The 22,898-nt window shown below is 39.5% G+C and overlaps 1 protein-coding gene across 2 annotated transcripts in view; it reads right to left on the bottom strand.

Moving 5' to 3' along the window:
• SEPTIN14 (septin 14) overlaps nucleotides 1–15,016 on the bottom strand; it is a 31,187-nt gene extending 16,171 nt beyond the window's left edge. Inside the window, exons 1-4 of one of the 2 annotated variants that reach the window (XM_027771679.1) lie at nucleotides 14,954–15,016; nucleotides 7,354–7,474; nucleotides 6,182–6,377; nucleotides 5,003–5,189 (exon numbers count right to left, since the gene is read on the bottom strand). In XM_027771679.1, coding sequence (XP_027627480.1) covers nucleotides 5,003–5,189; nucleotides 6,182–6,377; nucleotides 7,354–7,474; nucleotides 14,954–15,007 — 558 coding nt within the window. In that variant the 5' untranslated portion in view covers nucleotides 15,008–15,016. Of the gene's footprint in view, nucleotides 1–3,343; nucleotides 3,527–5,002; nucleotides 5,190–6,181; nucleotides 6,378–7,353; nucleotides 7,475–14,953 lie in introns of those variants that run through there. The other variant, XM_027771678.1, reaches the window with a different exon arrangement.
• Nucleotides 15,017–22,898: the final 7,882 nt, after the last annotated feature.

Here is a 22,898-nt window from a genome sequence, read left to right as displayed (position 1 = left end):
AATAAATAAATAAAATTGAATAAATCATTCTTTTTATTTTTAAGGTAATTATTTTAAGGAGAACTGAGTGACCTGGGAGATATATATATATATATATATATATATATATCTGTGTACATTCCTTTATGTAATGGTCTTTGTGAAAATTAGGCATTTTTTATACCTAGAAAGTAGCTTGAGGAAATGTAAAAATAAAACTGTGTGTTCCTGATTATTGAATGTATGACTGACCAAGAAATCAGGGCCGACTCCAGGCCTGGTGGTGAAGGCAGCTGGATCCCACATAGCCAACCACGCCATTTGAGTCCTGGACCTGGCCACTTGACAAACAATGCTGGGTGCATGCATGTGTGTACCCTAAATCCTGAAGAGGAGCAGAGAGAAAGGATAAGGATTTCTTTTTCTTCTTAAGAGTTATTTTACTTAACTTTATTTATTTATTTAAATTTAAACAGAGAGAGACAAAGTGAGAGAGAGAGAGAGAGAAAGAAAGCCATCCCGTCCAGGACTCAAACCACAGCTGGCCATGTGGGAGTCCAGTGCCTTTAGCCACCCCGCCACCTGCTGGCCCTGATAAGGATTTCAATGTGACCATTCCCTGGGATGGTGGTGGGGAGGTTTCTCCTCTCCCTCTGTCTCTCTCTTTCTGGTGAGTGCATGTATCCTCTAGCAAAAATATAAAAATTAAAAAGAACTTAAAGCAGCTCTTAATTTAACTAGAAATCTAGTTTCTTTCAATTATTTGGTGACAACTGAGATTAAATACATTTTTTTTCCAATTTGAACAATAAATAGCAAAAGATAAGACTTCTCTAATAAAAACCAAATTTTAGCACTTTTCCTCTTTTCAACTGAATGAAAGATTTTATTTGAGCTGAGAGCAGATAGTAATCTGATGATAAGACAGTTTCATATATATATATGTATATATATGAAACTAGAAATGGAAAATTATTGATAACATGCATGATTAAGCCACTATGCAGTATATTCTGGATGGATAAAAAACTCATGCCAGGCATGTGTGCATGTGTGCCCAAAATCCTAAGAGGAAAATGGAGGAGAAGAGAATGCGGCATGGCTACCCCTCCTAGGAGGTAATTTCTCCCTTTCTATCTCTCTCTGTCTCTCCAGTGAGAGCATGTGCCTTATAGCAAAAATCTCTCTACAAAAAAAAGTCTTTAAGTTTTTTACTTGAATTAATTTTTGACTTAAAGAGAGTTACACAAAAAGCACAGAGAAAAATATTTGAGATTCATAATTTTCCTAAAGCCACATGGCTAGCATGTGGTAGGTTCAGGCTTAAAAGCTCAAGACATCCCAGGGTCACATAAAGTTAACAAATGATGGAGCAAATATTCAAAAGCTGCTTCCGCTGACAGCAAATCCTTGACTTTATATTCCTTCTGTATAAAAAAGACTATATTGCTAACAGGTGGCATGGTGGTTAAGGGTGCTGGACTCCCGCATGGCCGACCATAGTTCAAGTCTTGGACCTGGTGGGTTTCTTTCTCACTTTCCTTCTCTCTTTCTCTCACTCTGTCCCTCTCTGGTCAAATACGAATAAATAAATAAAGTTAAATAAAATAAGTCTTATAATAAAAAAAGAGTACAAAGTTTCATGTTCTATTTTTATATGCATTTTTAAAATATTTATTTAACTTTATTTATTATTAATATTTTAAAATTTGCTAGAGGGCACAGGCACCCACCAGAGAGAGAGAAAGGGAGAGAGAGAAAGCAAAGACGGAGAGAGAGAGAAAGTGAGAAAGCAAGCCACCAGGTCCAGGACCCAAATCGCGGTTGACCATGCAGGAGTCCAGTGTCCCAAACACCTGCTGGCTCCTTTATGTGCATTTAATAGAATACTTTTCCATACATTCAAACTAAACTATGGAAAACTTCTAAATGATTAGAAAACTTAATCAAAGGAACAAGGTCATATAAATTTCACCAAGGTTTTGCTAAAGCTATGGGGATTAAGCAGCCTGTCAAAAGAAAGTCCATGCATGTTGCAAATTTTTACTAGAAGAATTCAAGCTTCCTTGGCTGTTTCTTTCTCTTTTTTTTAAGAATTATTTTATTTACTTATTATTATTTTCACATGAATTTTGCTAGAGAAAGACAGAGAGGAAGAGTGAGAAAGCAAGCCACCAGGTCCAGGACTCGAACCGCGGTTGGCCATGTGGGAATACCAGTGCCTTAACCACCATGCCACCTGCTGGTCCCTCCTTGGTTGTTTCTACATAGCAGGAATTAGGTGCCTGCGTTCTCTCGCACTGAGTCCTCCCTGATAGTACCTGCAGCCAGCTTTGCAAGATCTCGATGCTTCACACCATCAGCAGTCCCAGTCAAGCGTTAATGTGATTATTTCATAGTAATACTCTTCTGTTGAATTCGATATAAAAAATACAGGCAATTGACTATGATCTGAAATACCATATAACCACAGAAAGAAATAAACTGGTTTTATTTTAGTGGCTTTTGGTTTGGGGATTTTTAAAAACCTGTATCTCATTTTTTTTTTCCTTTCTTTTTTTATTTTTGCTATAGGGTGCATGCATTTGCCAGAGAAAGAGGGAAAGTGAGAAATCACCCTCAAGGGGCAATGGCCATGCTGTAATCCCTACTCCTATGTTCTTCTCTCAGGATTTTAGACGCACATGCACATGAGCCTAGCGTGATTTCCAAGACATGGGTCCAGTCTCGAACTGTGGGGTTACCCATGTGGGATCCAGTGCCTTAACCATCATGCCACCTGCTGGCCCCACATCTCATTTTCTAAACTGATATTGCTCTTTCATGAAAGTCCTCTGCAAGCTAAAGTCGAAAGCTATCAAATGCTGAATTGTATCATCCTCAAATTTTTATATGAAAGCCTTAACCCCCAGTATTGCCTAGTGTGACTGTAATTGAAACTAGAACCTGTGATTAAGTGATTAAGTTAAAATGAGGTTATTACGAGGGGGATTCAATGTGAATGGTAAGAAAAGGAAACTTAGATACATAAAGAGATGCCAGAGGGAAGACCCTGAGAAGACAGCCATCTGCCAGCCAAGGAGAAAGGTTTCAGAAACCAAACTGCTAACACCTTTCCTTGGACCTCTGGCCTCCATACCTGTGAACAAATGCATTTATACAGTTTAAACCACCCAGCCTGGGGTATTTCAGTATGGCAGCCCTGGCAAAGGCTAGCGATTGTTTTTAAAGTAACAGAAAAAATCGTGATGTGTATGTATACATATGAAAAGTAACCGGTACTGTTATGCAAATGCTTTTGAGATATATTATTATCTCAAAATAAATACTGAACTTGGAAGACAAATGGGTTCACCAAGCACACCTTACTGTCAATGCTCTTCATCGTTAATAGATCGAGGGACTTCAGAGAATGTCCTGTGGGTGAGATGAAGTAAAGGCACGCATGGGTGCGAGAATCGTGGTAGTCAACGAAAGAGCGTTTAATCTTCAGTTCTTCTTGCAGGTACGCCTCGAACTGGGCGTCTATGTAGTCAACAATTGGTTGGTAGCTAAAAAAAAATGATTATTTAGACCTTTAGCATGGCATGTTCCTGGAAATTTGAAGTCTTTTTCATCATTTAATTAATAGTTAATGTCCTAAAGAGTTTGCCACAATGATAAAGTACATGATTTGCTCATACAAAGGTAATGATCCCGTCCCAATAAAAAGGCCCATGTTTTACCCTGTTTCCAGAAAAGGTCAAATAATCTATCAATTCAAAGCAATCTAAATCAGAAACCAAACTTTTATATGTATATTTATGTAGAGTATTAAAGGCCTAGAATGTTCAAGACATCTTAAAGAAAACCAAGGGAGACATACTGTCTAGACACAGGGTCTTATTGTGAAGCTAAAACAATTAATACAGTGCGGCAATTGTACATAAGATAATGACGGGGTGCAACAGAACTATTCTATGTTATGACTGAAATGATGGCTATTCAGGTCTGTGCACTTTCTAAAACCTATAGAAATACACATCACAAAGAGTGAATCTCTTGGGGCCAGCAGATGGCGTTAATGGCTACGTCGCTGGACTCCCATGTAGTTGACCATGGTTCAAGTCCCGGACCCTGTTGTTTAAACTCATGCCAGAAACCTGTGCGCGCATGCCCAAGATCCCGAGAGGATAATGGAGGAGAAGGGATTAGTCATGGCCATCCTCCCTGGGGGGTGATTTCTTGCTTTCTGTCTCTCTCTGTCTTCTGGTGAACGCATGCATCCCATAGCAAAAACCTCTCAAAAAAAAAAAAAAAAAAAACAACCCGTGAGGGAAAAAACCTCAGGATTTTAGACGCACATGCACATGAGCCTAGCGTGATTTCCAAGACATGGGTCCAGTCTCGAACTGTGGGGTTACCCATGTGGGATCCAGTGCCTTAACCATCATGCCACCTGCTGGCCCCACATCTCATTTTCTAAACTGATATTGCTCTTTCATGAAAGTCCTCTGCAAGCTAAAGTCGAAAGCTATCAAATGCTGAATTGTATCATCCTCAAATTTTTATATGAAAGCCTTAACCCCCAGTATTGCCTAGTGTGACTGTAATTGAAACTAGAACCTGTGATTAAGTGATTAAGTTAAAATGAGGTTATTACGAGGGGGATTCAATGTGAATGGTAAGAAAAGGAAACTTAGATACATAAAGAGATGCCAGAGGGAAGACCCTGAGAAGACAGCCATCTGCCAGCCAAGGAGAAAGGTTTCAGAAACCAAACTGCTAACACCTTTCCTTGGACCTCTGGCCTCCATACCTGTGAACAAATGCATTTATACAGTTTAAACCACCCAGCCTGGGGTATTTCAGTATGGCAGCCCTGGCAAAGGCTAGCGATTGTTTTTAAAGTAACAGAAAAAATCGTGATGTGTATGTATACATATGAAAAGTAACCGGTACTGTTATGCAAATGCTTTTGAGATATATTATTATCTCAAAATAAATACTGAACTTGGAAGACAAATGGGTTCACCAAGCACACCTTACTGTCAATGCTCTTCATCGTTAATAGATCGAGGGACTTCAGAGAATGTCCTGTGGGTGAGATGAAGTAAAGGCACGCATGGGTGCGAGAATCGTGGTAGTCAACGAAAGAGCGTTTAATCTTCAGTTCTTCTTGCAGGTACGCCTCGAACTGGGCGTCTATGTAGTCAACAATTGGTTGGTAGCTAAAAAAAAATGATTATTTAGACCTTTAGCATGGCATGTTCCTGGAAATTTGAAGTCTTTTTCATCATTTAATTAATAGTTAATGTCCTAAAGAGTTTGCCACAATGATAAAGTACATGATTTGCTCATACAAAGGTAATGATCCCGTCCCAATAAAAAGGCCCATGTTTTACCCTGTTTCCAGAAAAGGTCAAATAATCTATCAATTCAAAGCAATCTAAATCAGAAACCAAACTTTTATATGTATATTTATGTAGAGTATTAAAGGCCTAGAATGTTCAAGACATCTTAAAGAAAACCAAGGGAGACATACTGTCTAGACACAGGTCTTATTGTGAAGCTAAAACAATTAATACAGTGCGGCAATTGTACATAAGATAATGACGGGGTGCAACAGAACTATTCTATGTTATGACTGAAATGATGGCTATTCAGGTCTGTGCACTTTCTAAAACCTATAGAAATACACATCACAAAGAGTGAATCTCTTGGGGCCAGCAGATGGCGTTAATGGCTACGTCGCTGGACTCCCATGTAGTTGACCATGGTTCAAGTCCCGGACCCTGTTGTTTAAACTCATGCCAGAAACCTGTGCGCGCATGCCCAAGATCCCGAGAGGATAATGGAGGAGAAGGGATTAGTCATGGCCATCCTCCCTGGGGGGTGATTTCTTGCTTTCTGTCTCTCTCTGTCTTCTGGTGAACGCATGCATCCCATAGCAAAAACCTCTCAAAAAAAAAAAAAAAAAAAACAACCCGTGAGGGCCCCAAAAAAAAAAAAAAAAAAAAAACAAACCCTTGAAGGAAATCAGATAATTAGATGCTAAAGTGTCAATTTCACAAAAAAGGGAACATTATTTAATTAGAAAAGAATACAAATTGCAGAAATGTATCATTAAGTTGGAAAAATATTACCAATTAGTCTATGGAGAGGAAAGGCAAATTCCTTAAAGTACAGAAATGTTTTTAAATTCAAATAGGAAAACACTAACCTGGCTTCTTTGTTTATTTGATCACCGTACCCCACTGTATTTATAACAGTCAATTTCAATTGAACATTGCTTTCCTGAAGTTCGTATGTCTGAATTTTAAGTCCAACATTGGAGTAAAAATGTGAGGATTTGCTGTCTTTCAAATTAGTATTAAACAGTGTGTCGATCAGTGTTGATTTTCCAATTCCAGTTTCTCCTGTAATAAACATAGATACATCTTTATAGGGGCAATAAGTGGCTGGGGATAAGTAATGCTCTGAACCCTTGAAGTGGGTCAAAGTGTCCCCAAACTCTAAAAAAGTTGAATCCAGAGAAAGTAGAGGGTAAAGAGATGGTTACCAGATGGTGGGAGGATGGGAAGGGAGGACATGGAGAATTGTTGATCAAAGGGCACCACGTTTCAAATAGACAGAAGAAATGTTATGAAATCAATTGCACAGCAGAGTGACTGTAGTCTGCAGTAACGTATTACATATTTCAAAATAAAAGAGTAAACTTCAAATGTCTCACCATAAAAAGTAATAGGTAGGGACCAGCACGTGGCATGGTGGTTAAGGCTGCTGGACTCCTACATGGTCAACTGAGGTTCAAGTCCCAGACCTGGTGACTTGCTGTCTCTCTTTCTCTCTCTCCCCTTCTCTTTTTCCCTCCCTCTCTTACTCTGTCACTCTTTGGTCAAATTAAAATAAATAAATAAATAAAAATAAAGTAATTATTTTGAAATAATAGGTAAATGAGGTGCTGAATATGCTAATTAGCTCAATGTAATCATTTCACTTTGTACACATCACATTAAGGCCGGCACACGGTAGGAGGTTAAGGCAGCTGGATCCCACATGGCCAACTGTGTGGATCGAGTCCCAGACTTAGCAGCTTGAAAAACACAATGAACTTGTGTGCCTACATGCCCATAATCCTGACAGGAGAATGCAGAAGGGATTGTGGTGCAGCCATTCCCCCTGGTGGGGAGGATTTCTCATGTCCTCTATTGCTCTCTAACAAGTGCATGCGCTCTACAGCAAACTAAAAAAAGAAAAGAAAAGAAACAGAAACCAGTAAAACACAAAGATATGGTTTTGAATTAAAGCACAAGTGATACATTGCTTAAGATAAGTTGAAATGAGCATTTGGAAAAAAGAAGTCATCATTCAAATGAGGTGTCTGGCACTTACCCACACAGAGAATATTGAAAGAGAATCCTTGTCGGATAGATCTGTTCACCAATTGATAGGGCAAACATTCAAAGCCAAAATGACCACGCATAGTTAAGCAACGGATGTTATCTTCTTTTTGCTTAAAAAAAAATAATAATAATCAAAAGTTTTTATTAGAATAGGAAATGAAGTCTTTTGATGAGAAAATGATGATCACATGCCAAAGAAGTTAAAAATTGATTACTATTTGATTATCATAACTCAGACAAGACACAAATGTATTAAGTAAATTTGTGAGGGGGGGGGGAAACCTGTGTCCAGAACGTAAATTTTGGGACCAGCAGAGGGTGTAATGGTTACGTCACTGGACTCCCATATGGCTGACTGTGGTTCAAGTCCCGGACCTGATGGCTTAAACTCACTGAGGGATGATTTCTCGCTTTCTGTCTCTCTTTGTCTCTCTGGTGAGTGCACGTGCCCTATAGCAAAAACTTCTCAACAAAAATAAATAAATAATCAAGATGTATAAGAATTTAAAAATATATGTATAAAACATATACACAGGGGCCAGCAGGTGGCATAATAGTTAAGGTGCTGGGCTTTCATGTGGACAGCCATGGTTCAAGTCCCAAATCTGGCAGCTTGAAACTCATGCCCAGTGCATGGGTGTGCATGACCCAAATCCAGAGAAAATAATAGAGGAGAATGAATTGTGGTGTGGTCATTCCCTTGGTGGGTGATTTTTCACTTACTGTCTCTTTGTCTCTTTCTGTCTCTCCAGTGAGTACTCATGCCCTATAGCAAAAATCTCTCTCAAAAAACAAAACAAAACAAAAAACTATAAAAGAATGATGAGAACAGTTAAGAAAGACCTCAATAAATGAAAAGACATACCATGCTTATACGTCAGAAAGAAATCATAACAAGATGCCTTTTTTCCCATGCAGAAAGAGGCATCTGAATGCAATCCCAAAGGACAGGAGAATCTATTTAAACTGCACCTTCTAGTCAAACGTTTTGTACTTGAGCATAAGAATTAATAATTGTGGAATTACTGTCCTTCATTATAAAGTTTCATGTCTCCTTCTACATTCTTCTCACTTCTTGACTCACCCAGCTACGGAGCTCTTAAATGAGTTCAGCAATAAGTAGAAAACAGAGATAGTATATTGTTTTTGACATAAATATTTTGAAAAGTATGGCTACTAATCTGAATTTATTTAAAATCTTATCTTCACCAAAGAAAGCAGAAAGTTTGTAGTACTAAGTAAAAACATATTTCAAACATCTTTCAAAACATGCTTTGTACAGAAAATAAAAATTATCCTATTTTCTTTTCCATAAACATTCTAAAATAACATATGCAAGAGATACAAGAATATTTATATGAAAAATTATATAAGTATCACCACAATTAGTATTAGAACGAACTTAATTCCCTTATGTCAAATATGAGATTAAGACCCAAACATGTTACGTGATTTACCCAAAGAAACAGAGTTTGATATACTTACAGATTTTTGAGAACAAGCAGGATTTTATTCATTTTATATACCCAATTCCTAGCTCCCAGTAGACTCTCAAGAGCTGTCTGTTGAACCGGTACATGTTGACTGAGCAGAAAATGATAGGGATGAAGAACCCTAACTACCACGAATCAAACAAGGATTCATCGCCAGAAAGTCTATGGAGACTTTATATTTAAAAAGAGTATATTTAGCAATACTAGCTTAATATATAACCAAGTAAGAAATAAGAAAAAAATTCAATTTCTTATTATTTATGCTCTTAGAAAACAGAGTTAAAAATACACGGTAAATTCGACGTTTTTTTTTTCCCCCTATTTATGAAAAGAACATTCTGATCTCTACGCTCTGTAGATTGTTTTAGTGAGTAATAGATTGATTTGGTTATCTCACTGTCCTCTCTGGCCTAGGTTCTCCTGTGATAGTCTTCTCTCATTTTTAAAACTGTAGCTTAGGGAGGCACCAGACAAAGTCTGTGTGTGTTTGTGGAACAAAAGAGCCTATTGTCTGCTCATGAAAGGATGAGAAACCTTGGCCTTATTAGCATCCAGTTCTTATCCACAGAGAAAATACCAAAGCAAGTAGAGATGTGAACAGTATCGTTACTATGGCTTGACGGGTATCTTGGTAGGTTAAAAGGTCTTTACTGTAACATTTGGCCTGAAGAAATGCCACTGTCCATGTAGATGGTGTTAATATTTGAAATTCTACTCGTTTGGAGCTTGTGATCATTCAAATCTTTGTCTTAAATGTGCCTTTGCACCATCCACAAATAAAGCAAAGTAAAAAGTATAGAAGGATAAGTGTAAAAAATAAGATTTAACCTACTATTTTAAAAGATTATTTTGGGCCAGCAGGTGGCATGGAGATTAAAGCCCTGGATCCCACATGGCCAACTCTACACTTTAAGTACCGGACCCAATGGCTTGAAAATCACCCTGGACACGTGTGCATGCATGCCCCAAATCCCCAAAGAACTCTTAAAGAGTTCTCACTTTCCCTCCCCTTCTGTCTCTCTAGTGAGCACATATGTGCTATATGCTATAGCAAAAACTAAAAATAAATAAATAGAGTATTGCTGGGACCAGCAGTTAGCGTAATGGCTATGTCGCTGGACTCCCACGTAGTCAACTGTGGTTCAAGTCCCGGACCTGATGGCTTAAACTCACGCCGGGCGCGTGTGCGTGCGTGCCCAAGATCCCGAGAGGAGAATGGAGGAGAAGGGATTGTGGCGTGGTCATCCCCCATGGGGGGTGATTTCTCGCTTTCTGTCTCTCTGTCTCTCTCTGTCTGTCTGGCGAGTGCAAGCGCCCTATAGCAAAATAAATAAATAAATAAATAAATGATTGCATGTGTACTTACATGAAATTAAAGTGCTAATTATACCTTAAAAAAATTTTTTTTGGACAGCTTTTTGCTATAGGGCATGTGCACTTGCCAGAAAGACAGAGAGAGACAGAGAGACAGAAAGTGAGAAATCACCTCCCAGGGGGGATGGTCATGCCACAATCTCTTCTCCTCCATTCTCCTCTCGGGATCTTGGGCACACACGCACACATGCCCGGCGTGAATTTAAGCCACGGGTCCAGGACTCAAACCGCGGTCGACTACATGAGAGTCCAACGACATAGCCATTACACCAACTGCTGGTCCCTATCATACTTTTTTAAAAGGCAGGTTCTCACTGTGTCACAATTCTCCTGCCTCAGTGTCTAGCAGCCAAGACTATAGATAGGCACACGGTACCACCCAGTAATTTTAGACAAGCTCTTACTGTGTTGCCCTAGCCAACCTTGAGCTCATGATCCTCCTGCCTCAGCCTCCTGAGTTCCTGGAATTACAGGTGTGTGCCATGACATTCAGCTTTTAGGATGAGCTAGGAATCAAACCCAGGCCTCTCTTATGACCTCGGCCCACAAAACAACAGCATTTTAGCAGTGCACACTACCACGGTTGAGTCCATTGATTATTTTAATTCTTCATGACAGCAAGTATATACAGACTACACAGAGCAAATGAGATAATGAACACAAAGTCATGATATGTAGGGGAACCAGCAGTTAGCGTAATGGCTATGTCACTGGACTCCCACATAGTCAACCGCGGTTCGTGTCCCGGACCCAGTGGCTTAAAACTCACGCCGGGCGCGTGTGCGTGCGTGCCCAAGATCCCGAGAGGAGAATGGAGGAGAAGGGATTGCGGCGTGACCATCCCCCCTGGGGGGTGATTTCTTGCTTTCTGTCTCTATGTCTCTCTCTGTCTGTCTGGCGAGCGCACACGCCCTACAGTGAAAATCTCTCCAAAAATAAAAAAAAAATAAAAAAAAATAAAAGTCATGATATGTAAAGTACAAAAGATTCCACACACTCTGATTGGGAGGTTGGGGGCTGTGAAAAAGCACCCCCCGTGTGGGATGGTCACACCACAATTCCTTCTACAGTTCTCTCCTGTTGGGATTTTGGGCATGCACATGGACCTGGCATGATTCTCAATCTGCCAGATCAGGGACACAAACTGAATGCTTGGCCAAGTGGGATCAAGCTGCCTCAACATTGCGGGCTGGCCCTTTCTATTTTAAATGGACTCACAATAATTGTACATATTTATTAGCATAGCCAATATAAAAAATAGTATGGAGATTTTTTTTTTAATGCTAAAAACATGGGACTGGTAGGTGGCATGGTGGTTGGGGCACTGGACTCCCACATGGCCAACTACAGTTCAAGTCCCAGACAGGATGGCTCTCTCAGTTTCTCTCTCTCTCGCTCTCTCTCTCTCTCTCTCTGTGTGTGTGTGTGTCTCAAAGGTGAGTGCCTGTATCAAATAAAAAAATAATAATAATGATAAATAAAATTAAATAAATCATTTTTTAAAAACTCTAAAAACAGAATTATCATGTGATCCAACAAGCCTAATACTGGGTATAGATCCAAAGGAAATAAATTTACTATGTCAAGGAGATATCTGCACTCCTGTGTTTATTCTAGCACTATTCACAATAACCAAGATATAGAGTCACCTTGAGTTCACCAGCAGATAGATGTGATGGGATACTATTCAGCCATAAAAAAGAATAAAATTTTATTATTTGTGGCTACATGGATAGATCTGAAGGACTTTATGTTAAGAAAATGAGCCAGGCACAGATAGACAAATACTGCATAATCTCACTCATATATGGAATCTAGCAAGGTGGATCTCATAGCAGCAGAGAGTAGAATGGCCCTTACCAAGGCTGGGAAGGTTAGTGGAAGGAAGGATGCAGAGAAGTTGGTCAATGAGTATAAAGTTATAAATAGGAGCCCTGATACTTAATCTGTACTCACAGAACTATTTCCCAGTGGTATTAAAGAAAGTTAATGGAATAAAAAAAGTCACTAGTCGTTGTGAGCCTTTAAGACAGGTACTGGTGCCTCCATTTTCTCTTCCACAAAATGAGGGAACCTGGCCAGTTGAACCTAAAATTTTTTCACACTCTAATATTCTATAAATCTAGAGCTGCCTTCTCCTTCTTCTTCTTTTTTTTTTAATAGACATTTTTGCCATAAAGCACATGCTTTCGGTGGAGAGAGAGGCCAAGACAGTGAGAGGGAAAGTGAGAAATCACCCCGCCAGGGGTATGGTCACTATGCAATCCCTTCTCCTCCATTCTCCTCTTAGGATCTTGGGCACACACGTCACATGCCCAGAATGATTTTCGAGCCACTGTATCTGGGACCCAAACCTCAGTTAGCCATGTTGGAGTCCAGAGACACAACCATTACACCATCTGCTGGCCCCTAGAGCTTTCTTTAACAAAGAGTCTACAATTTCAAGAATACAAGCCATTCAGAAAAAAAAAAAAAGCACTATATCTTAATATCACACTAAGTACCAACATTGAAGAAAAGCCGATATATAGAACTTTGAAAGGTTAATTATTGCTGGCAAAAAGCTAGGTTGAAAGAAGTGTTGTTGTTGTTTTTCTTTTTACTATTATTCGCATTTTGTGAAAATGTTATTTATAATACTTAGAGAAGAAACTAAGTTTTCCCATTGTAAAAGGATTCCAGAACAAATTTGGAATATTACTTGCTTCTATGGTATGATTGTTTTTTTGAAGCAGAGAACAATCCCTCACCAGACAGAGCATTAAGTCAAAGAAGATCATTCTGAAGCCTTAAGATTTAGTGTGGTTTGTCCTGTTGGGTTTAAACTTACTTGGGACCTGTTTTTCCTTGCTTTCTTCCTATTAGTTCCATTTGAAATGGGAATGTCTCTTCTATGCCTGTTTCATAATTGTATTTTGGAAGCACATAACATTTCTTCATCTTGTCCACATTTCGGGGAACATAGACACATATGCTCAGAGTGTTTTTCAAGCTGCCGGAGCTGGGAGTCAAAGCAAGGTCGGGCATGTGGAATCCAGCCTCTCTTTACTACAAGGCTACAGGGCTGATCTCATAAAGAATTCTATGACTAAATTTTCACCCACTCAGACGTACTATTCTCTCTTTTAATGTAAGCTTTTGTTTTAGTTTATTTGTTTTATAAGCCAGAGAGTGTGTGTGCTCATCATAGAGACACAGAGGAAGAAGGAAAGGGAGAAAGTACTCCCAGTGGGGTATGGGAATGCCACAATCCCTTCTTCATTTTTCCATACTATTGGGAAGTGGGGCACTCAGGAACTTATGACTCCCTGTGTTTTTTATTATTTATTTATTTAATTTTATTTGTTGCTATTACTATTATTATTTTAATTTGACCAAAGAGAGAGAGAGAGAGAAAGGGAAAATAAAAAAGCAAGCTGCCAAGTCTGGGACTTGAACTACGGTTGGCTATTTGGAAGTCCAGCACCAGAACCACCAGGGCACCGGCTGGCCCACCTGGCAGTGCTTTTGAAGCTGTCAGGATGAGATTCAAACTCTCAGTTGGCCCTGTGAGATCTATTTGAAAAATATACCTAACCACTAGGCCACAGGACTGGTCAGTTTTAATGTATTTTTTTTTTATTTATTTTGGAGAGGTTTTTTGTTTGTTTGTTTGTTTTGCTATAGGGCACATGCACTCGCCAGACAGACAGAGAGACAGAGAGACAAAGCGAGAAATCACCCGCCAGGGGGGATGGCCACGCCACAATCCCTTCTCCTCCATGCTCCTCTCGGGATCTTGGGCACGCATGCACATGCGCCTGGTGTGAGTTTTAAGCCACCGGGTCCAGGACTCGAACTGCGGTTGACTACATGGGAGTCCAGCAACATAGCCATTAGGCTAACTGCTGGTCCCCCAGAAGCTCATTTTAAAAAGGAACTTGATTCCTTCTCACACTCAGCAAAGTAATCAACATGCATTCAACCTCCTAAAATAACTTTATTTCAAAAGTATTTATGTTAAGTATACATAAATTCTATAAATATCTCCATCAAAATAATAATATGCTTTTCACCTATTGGATAATGCTGGTATTTTAATTTGTTTTTCTTTGCTGTTAAAGAAGTCACTCATGGGGCCGGCAGGTGGTTAAGGATGCTGGACTCCCACGTGGCCAACTGCAGTTCGAGTTCCTGGACCTGGCAGCTTGCTTTCTCACTCTCTCTCTCTCACTCTGTCTCTCTCTGGTCAAATGAAAATAAATAAATAAATAAAAATGAAATAATTCTTTAAAAAGAAAAAAAAAAGAAACTACTCATTTCGGAGGAGTATGGTGAGGAGTAGAGAAAAAATATGGTAGAGGCCAGTCTATGGTACGATGGTTAAGGTGGCCCTCTGAGTAGTCCAAGTTCTAGACTCAGCAGTTTGAGAAAACTCTGAGTGTGTATGTGTGTGTGTCCAAAATTCAGAAAGGAGGGAGAAATGGAGGAAAATGGCTTGTAGTGTGACTGTTCTCAATGGGGTGAGGGGGGTTATTCTCTCTCTGTGTCTCTCTCTGGCAAAATTTCAATAAAAGAATAAATATGGTAGTTTAGTGGTTCAAACTAAAATGATAACTTGCAATAATTTAACCATGATTAGCACTTAACTTGGTCTTTATCAGTTTACCAAATCACTATTTTGAAAGTATAAATCTTATTGAAGTACAAAATGCAGAGTTCTATTTGAAAAATATACTTAACTGTATATTCATCATCAAGTATTTGTGTGGACACACACACTGGTTTTTCTGCCATGCCGGACTGAAAGAGCTGAAAATAAAGAAACAGAAACCTATTAAAAAATATTTACCAAGGTTACATTCCTAGGACACCATGTAGATCAGTAAAAGGTATAATATAGATGTCATTCCAAGCTTTAGCATTTAATTCACACTATTGACCTGTTTCAGACTGTGGCTGTCTTGTTAGACAGGCCTCTATATAATAAATAATATATACTAGTCAGTTGACAATATACGGAATTACATTTACCATCAATACGCAAACAGCCTCTAAAGAAAGGTAAATTCTCTTCTGAAATTAAGAACAAAGAGCATTCTTTTTCCAATAAGCCTCTTATCACACGAAAGGGAAGTAGGAAGTTTTTCTTTAAAAGGTACTAACGAACTAGACACAATTCCTTAACTTCTCAGAGTAGCTAACCAAATGAGACAGCAGGATTAGAGAGCACCCAGTGAATGAAAATTGAAAAAACAGAATTTATACAATTTGAACAAGTCCCTCAGACACTGAACTAAATAACCATCATTTTCATTTATGCAGAAGCTGCTCTGCACCAGGCATTGTGCTCGGTGCATAAGGTCTCCGTTACTCTTCGTGGTCGTCTGAGATAGACATAAATCCATTGCCACATGCCAGGTGAAAAAGTTCAAACATAGAAAAGTGAAGTAACTTACTTTTCCAAGGTTTTGGTTATGCAGCAGACCCAGGTCTGAACTGGCTCCAAAGCTGGCGTTCTTTTAACAGTTCACAATGGTGGACCAAATAAATATTCCCTGTGTTTGCAACAGTTGGGAACAGGGAGGAGAGGTACCAGAGAGCACGTCGTGCCAATGTCCAAGCAGAACTGCGTGAGAAGGTCAGGCTATCCTACTTTTGAGTACAGCACAAAGATACTAACGATATGAGGCACCTTTTTTTTTTGAAGAGAGATTTTTTTCCTATAGGGCACATGCACTTGCTGGAGAGGCAGAGACATACGGAGAGTCAGAAAGTGAGAAATTACCCCCTAGGGGGATAGCCACACTGCAATCCCTTCTCCTCCATTCTCCTCTTGGGATTTTGGGCACGCACGCACACATACCCGGTGTGATTTTCAAACCACTGGGTCTGAGACTCAAACCACGAAGTTGTTCATGTGGGATCCAGTTACCTTAATCACCACACCATTGGCTGGCCCCACTTCTTAACTTCTTATATCTATTTTCTTTCAGAATTTAAAATAAGTTCCTTCAAAGTCAGAAGTCTCTATCTCTGTATAACTACTGAATTTTTGGCAAGTTGGCCAAAGACAGTTTGAAAATTAGAAACATAAACTATGTTGTAGTTAAAAGCCTAACAAATTGGAATTTATTTCTTTCATATAAATCTAGAGCAGAAATTCTCAAAATTTGGACCCTGGGTCACTGATGATTCCTGAGACTCTTCCTGAGGGCAAAACTTTTTTTTCTAACAGTAGTAGGGTGATATTTGCCTTTTCTGCTATATTGACATTTTCACTAAGAGCTCAAAAACAATAGTGGATAAAGTTACTTCTACCTTCACCCAGGCAGTGTGACAGATTATATGATTAGTTATTGTGGTCATCACCTCACACATTCACAAAAGAAGAAGGAGAAGTAGAAGATAAGGAGGGGGGTGGGTCCAGATGCCGAGGATTAAGCATTGTGCACGGGAACTCCAACCTTACATGGCCAGCTACAGGGCAGATGAATGAAGTGTGATTTGTGGGCTAGCCAGTGGGATGGTGATTAAGGTGGCTGGATCCCACATGCTGACAGCCCGGTTCAAGTCCCAGACCCAGCGACTTAAAAAATATGCCAGGTGCATGTACCTGTGTGCCCAAAATCCTGAAATGAGGGAGGGATGGAAAGAGAAGGGATTGCAATGTGACCATTTCTCTCTCTCTTTCTCTTTCTCTCTCTGGGTGTCTCTCTGGCAAGTGCATGCACCCTTTGGCAAAAAGAAAGTGTGATTTGTAACATCAAGGAAAAAATATTTATAAATGATAAATTTGATCTTTAAAGCTAAAACTAGAGTTTTGGGAGAACTTATAACCACCATCATGATCTTAACAATTTCTCAATACTTAAAAATGTTCTAAAAATTAATGGTGATATTAACAAATACAAATGTTTGCCATTGTATAATGAAATGCATCAACATTAAGTAGATTAAAGTTTCCCAACTTCAGCACTAGCAACATTTTGATCCATTTAGTTTCTTGTTCCAGAGGGTTGTCTAGTGTGTTGCAGGAGACTTGGCAGCATCTTTGGCATCTACCCACTAGATGTCAGTAGCAACACCCTAGTGTGGCAACTAGATATGTCTCCAGACATTGCCAAATACTCCTGCAGGGCAAAATAACTCTCAGCTAAGAAACACTGATTGAGATAACGCAGTAAAAGAGGTTTTACAAATGAACGATACACAACGTTACGAAGTCATACGTGAGATCAAGATACGTTTGAAAAGAAGGCAGACTGGGGTCAGCAGGTGAGATAGAGTTACGTGCCTCGACTTCCATTACAATTTGAACAAGTCCCTCAGACACTGAACTAAATAACCATCATTTTCATTTATGCAGAAGCTGCTCTGCACCAGGCATTGTGCTCGGTGCATAAGGTCTCCGTTACTCTTCGTGGTCGTCTGAGATAGACATAAATCCATTGCCACATGCCAGGTGAAAAAGTTCAAACATAGAAAAGTGAAGTAACTTACTTTTCCAAGGTTTTGGTTATGCAGCAGACCCAGGTCTGAACTGGCTCCAAAGCTGGCGTTCTTTTTACAGTTCACAATGGTACGGAGAGTCAGAAAGTGAGAAATTACCCCCTAGGGGGATAGCCACACTGCAATCCCTTCTCCTCCATTCTCCTCTTGGGATTTTGGGCACGCACGCACACATACCCGGTGTGATTTTTAAACCACTGGGTCTGAGACTCAAACCACGAAGTTGTTCATGTGGGATCCAGTTACCTTAATCACCACACCATTGGCTGGCCCCACTTCTTAACTTCTTATATCTATTTTCTTTCAGAATTTAAAATAAGTTCCTTCAAAGTCAGAAGTCTCTATCTCTGTATAACTACTGAATTTTTGGCAAGTTGGCCAAAGACAGTTTGAAAATTAGAAACATAAACTATGTTGTAGTTAAAAGCCTAACAAATTGGAATTTATTTCTTTCATATAAATCTAGAGCAGAAATTCTCAAAATTTGGACCCTGGGTCACTGATGATTCCTGAGACTCTTCCTGAGGGCAAAACTTTTTTTTCTAACAGTAGTAGGGTGATATTTGCCTTTTCTGCTATATTGACATTTTCACTAAGAGCTCAAAAACAATAGTGGATAAAGTTACTTCTACCTTCACCCAGGCAGTGTGACAGATTATATGATTAGTTATTGTGGTCATCACCTCACACATTCACAAAAGAAGAAGGAGAAGTAGAAGATAAGGAGGGGGGTGGGTCCAGATGCCGAGGATTAAGCATTGTGCACGGGAACTCCAACCTTACATGGCCAGCTACAGGGCAGATGAATGAAGTGTGATTTGTGGGCTAGCCAGTGGGATGGTGATTAAGGTGGCTGGATCCCACATGCTGACAGCCCGGTTCAAGTCCCAGACCCAGCGACTTAAAAAATATGCCAGGTGCATGTACCTGTGTGCCCAAAATCCTGAAATGAGGGAGGGATGGAAAGAGAAGGGATTGCAATGTGACCATTTCTCTCTCTCTTTCTCTTTCTCTCTCTGGGTGTCTCTCTGGCAAGTGCATGCACCCTTTGGCAAAAAGAAAGTGTGATTTGTAACATCAAGGAAAAAATATTTATAAATGATAAATTTGATCTTTAAAGCTAAAACTAGAGTTTTGGGAGAACTTATAACCACCATCATGATCTTAACAATTTCTCAATACTTAAAAATGTTCTAAAAATTAATGGTGATATTAACAAATACAAATGTTTGCCATTGTATAATGAAATGCATCAACATTAAGTAGATTAAAGTTTCCCAACTTCAGCACTAGCAACATTTTGATCCATTTAGTTTCTTGTTCCAGAGGGTTGTCTAGTGTGTTGCAGGAGACTTGGCAGCATCTTTGGCATCTACCCACTAGATGTCAGTAGCAACACCCTAGTGTGGCAACTAGATATGTCTCCAGACATTGCCAAATACTCCTGCAGGGCAAAATAACTCTCAGCTAAGAAACACTGATTGAGATAACGCAGTAAAAGAGGTTTTACAAATGAACGATACACAACGTTACGAAGTCATACGTGAGATCAAGATACGTTTGAAAAGAAGGCAGACTGGGGTCAGCAGGTGAGATAGAGTTACGTGCCTCGACTTCCATATAGTTGACTGCAATTCAAGTCCTGGACCCGTGGCTTGACAATTACACTGGGCAAGTGTGCATGCGTGCCCAACATCCTATGTGGAGAAAAGAGAAGGGATCATGGCATCACTTTCCTTATCAAAAAAAGTGGTTGAGCATGGTTTCACATTTCACATTATAACAAACATTATAAACAAACAGTATAACATTTCACATTATAACAAACCTTATCAAGTTTTGTTAGAGGGGAAGGAAGGATATTCACAACTATGTGGGAAGACTATTAAAAGATTCCTTTTTCCGGGTCAGCAGAATCTGTAGTAGTTATGTTGTGGTACTCCCATGTGGCCAACCGTGGCCTGAAACTCACACTGGGCACATGTGCATGTGTGTCCAAGATCCTGGGAGGAAAAGAGAGGAGAAGAGATTATGAGTGGACATCCTCCTCAGGAGGTGATTTCTCACTTTTCCTCTCACTGTTTTTGCCTCTCCATCTCTCTAGTGAGCACATGTGACCTAAGCCAAAAACCTCTTTTTAAAAAAAAAAAAAAAGATTCCTTTTTCCAACTACATATTGATACAAATCCAGAGTTTCTTCAGAAACATCAATAAAAACAACATATCTCAACCCAGCCAGTGGTGTTAAGGTAGCTGGATCCCACGTGGTCAATTGCACAGTTCAAATCCCAAACCAGATGCTTGAAAAACATGCCAGGTATGTGTGCGTACATGGCCAATACCAGGAGAGGAGCACAGAGAAGACTTTGTAGCTTAGCCAGTTCCACTGGAGGGAAGAGGCTTTCTCACTTTCTCTTTCTGTCTCTCTCTCTGGCAAGTGCACACATCCTACAGCAAAATAAAAAATAAAAAATAAAACCCTAAATAGGCTGAACATAGAAGCAGCTATGAGAATTCAGCTGTCTTTTTAAAGTTTATTTTTTTATTTTGGTAAAATACACGACATATAATTTATCATTTTAATCACTTTTAAATAGACAGTTCAGCGATGTTTCTATTCACCTTGTCATGCAAATGCTATCACTGTCTTCCAACTCTTACTCTTCCCAAATGGAAGCTCTATATAGATTAAACAATAACTCTCTATTTTCACCTACCACTCCCTGGCAACCACCATTGAACTCCGTGTCTCTATGAATCTGATTACTCTAAATATCTCATACAAGTGAAATAATACGATATTTGTTCTTTTTTTTAGAGAGAGAGAGATTTTTGCTATAGCGCACATGTACTCATAGGAGAGACAGACAGAAAGCGAGAAATCACTAGGAGAGATAGCCACACTGCAATCTCTTCTCCTCCATTCTCTTCTTAGGACCTTGGACACACACACATGTGCCTGCCAGGAATTTCAAGCCACCAGTACTGGGACTCAAACCATGGTTGACTACATTAGAGACCAACAATGTAACCATTATGCCATCTGCTGGTCCTACAATATTCGTTCTTTTGTGACTGAATTATTTCATTTAGTACAATGTCTTCAAGGTTCGTCCATGTAAGTGTGTCATCATTTCCTTCTTTGAATGTCCATATTACATTTTGTCCATACTATTCATCTGTTGACGGATACTTGGGTGACTTCCACCTGTGGACTGTTGTGAATAGTGCTGCTACAAACATGTGTGTGTGCACATACCACTTTGAGGCTCTGCTTCCAATTCTTCTGGGTATATAACCAAAAGTAGAATTGATGGGTCACGTGGTAAGTCTATGTTTAACTTTTGGAAGAACACCCGAACTGGTTACCACAGCAGCTGCACCTTTGACATTCTCACCAGTGAAACAGAAAGGTTCCAATTTCGCCATATCTTCTCCAACACTTGTCTATCATAAAATTAACATGGTCTTCCAAGAGACTCTGAATAGTCAAAGTATCTTGACAACATAAGATGAAGATTGATGGTCTCATGCTTTTTTATATCAAAATTTACTATAAAGAAATTAAAATAAGAATTTAGAAAATATTTTATTTTAATATAACAATAATATACTTACTGCCTTTTAAAAAATATTTTGTTGTTGTTGCTGTTTGTTTATTATAGGGTGCATGTACTAGCCAAGGAGAGAGAAAGAGTGCGAAATCACTCCCTAGGGAGGATGGCCACACCACAATCCCTTCTCCTCCATTCTCCTCCTAGGATTTTGGACGTGCATGCATACTGGTGTATTTTTCAAGCTACCAAGGTCCAGAACTTGAACTGCACAGTTGTCCATGTGGGATCCAGTTGCCTTAACCTCCATACCATCTGCTGGTTCTGTCATCTTTATTATAAGCATGAATGAACAACTAAAAGCCAAAAGAACAGAAATGAAAAGGTAAAGCCTAGGTCTCTGATGACTTTGTTATGCAACGGAACCAGTATCACTACCTGCATAGCTCAAAACAAGTGAATCGAATGAAAGCGCATGGTGAAGAATTAATTCTGTTGTCTGGGTGCTATAGCTCAGGTGTAGCTGACTGCAGGCCTGGATCCCAGTTGACCTGAAATGTACCAGGCATATACCCAGGTTCTTGATTGGCTGAGAGACTGGGAGAGGGGGATCAAGTGTGTTGGGATCTTTTTTAGAATCTCTCTCTCTCTGTCTACCTCTCTCAGTCTCTTTCTCTCATGAGGGAAATAGATCAACTTTAGGGGAGGGAAAAGAATTCATTTTACCGAGAGATCTGGCCTTGCCTTTAGCTACTGAGTGATGATCTCTAGGCCCCTACAAGGTCCTGCCTGATAGGAATGCCTTTCCCTGGGGGTTTGGCCATTGGCAAGTCTAATGCTGTGATTTATGTTGGGGCCTTTGGAATATGCCAGATCATTTCTGAGCTCTGGGAAAACTAAAGATATTTGTCCACACCTCTAGAAGGGGCTGGAGACTAAAGGTTAGTCATGTCAGCAGTACGTAGTGCAACTCAAATTAAAACTGTCCCCCAGAAGGTCAGATAGTCTTCATGTCAGTTATGAGGAGACTGTATCCCTGAGAATGCATTCATGTTTGGAAACCTTCCATATCTTGCCTTATGTGTCTTTTCCAATTTGTATAATTTGCCAATAATAATCATAATTTTGATGAGTTCTGTACATCATTCAAGCAAATTATGAAACTGGAGTGGGTCATTAGAACCCCTGAATTTCAGGGACCAGCAGGTGGCATGGTGGTTAAGGCGCTGGACACTCCTATATGGCTAGCCATGGTTCAAGTCCTGGACCTGGCAGCTTGCTTTCTCATTGTCTCTCTTCGTCTCTCTCTGGTCAAATTAAAATAAATGAATAAATTTTTTAAAAATAAAGTAATTATTAAAAAAATAATCTTTGAAGAAAAAATAATCCCTGAATTTGTAGTCAGCTGGTTAGAAGTGATGCTGGCCTGCAGACCTTATGGCTTGTGTCTGATGTAAGAACAATCTGATGGAGAATAGTGCTTTTCACCTATGACCTTTGGTCCAACTCACTGCAACAATATATTCTGAGTAATTTTTGTATAAGATATGAGGTTAAATTTTATATTTATGTATGTTTAATTGCTTCAAAACTATTTTTTGAAAGGATGGTCAGAAGTGGGG

The sequence above is a fragment of the Tupaia chinensis genome, unplaced genomic scaffold (assembly GCF_000334495.1).
Source record: "Tupaia chinensis unplaced genomic scaffold, TupChi_1.0 Scaffold000231_1, whole genome shotgun sequence".
Lineage (NCBI taxonomy): Eukaryota > Metazoa > Chordata > Mammalia > Scandentia > Tupaiidae > Tupaia > Tupaia belangeri.
The sequence above is the reverse complement of the archived record's forward strand: the minus strand, read 5'-3'. Positions and strand labels throughout refer to the sequence as shown.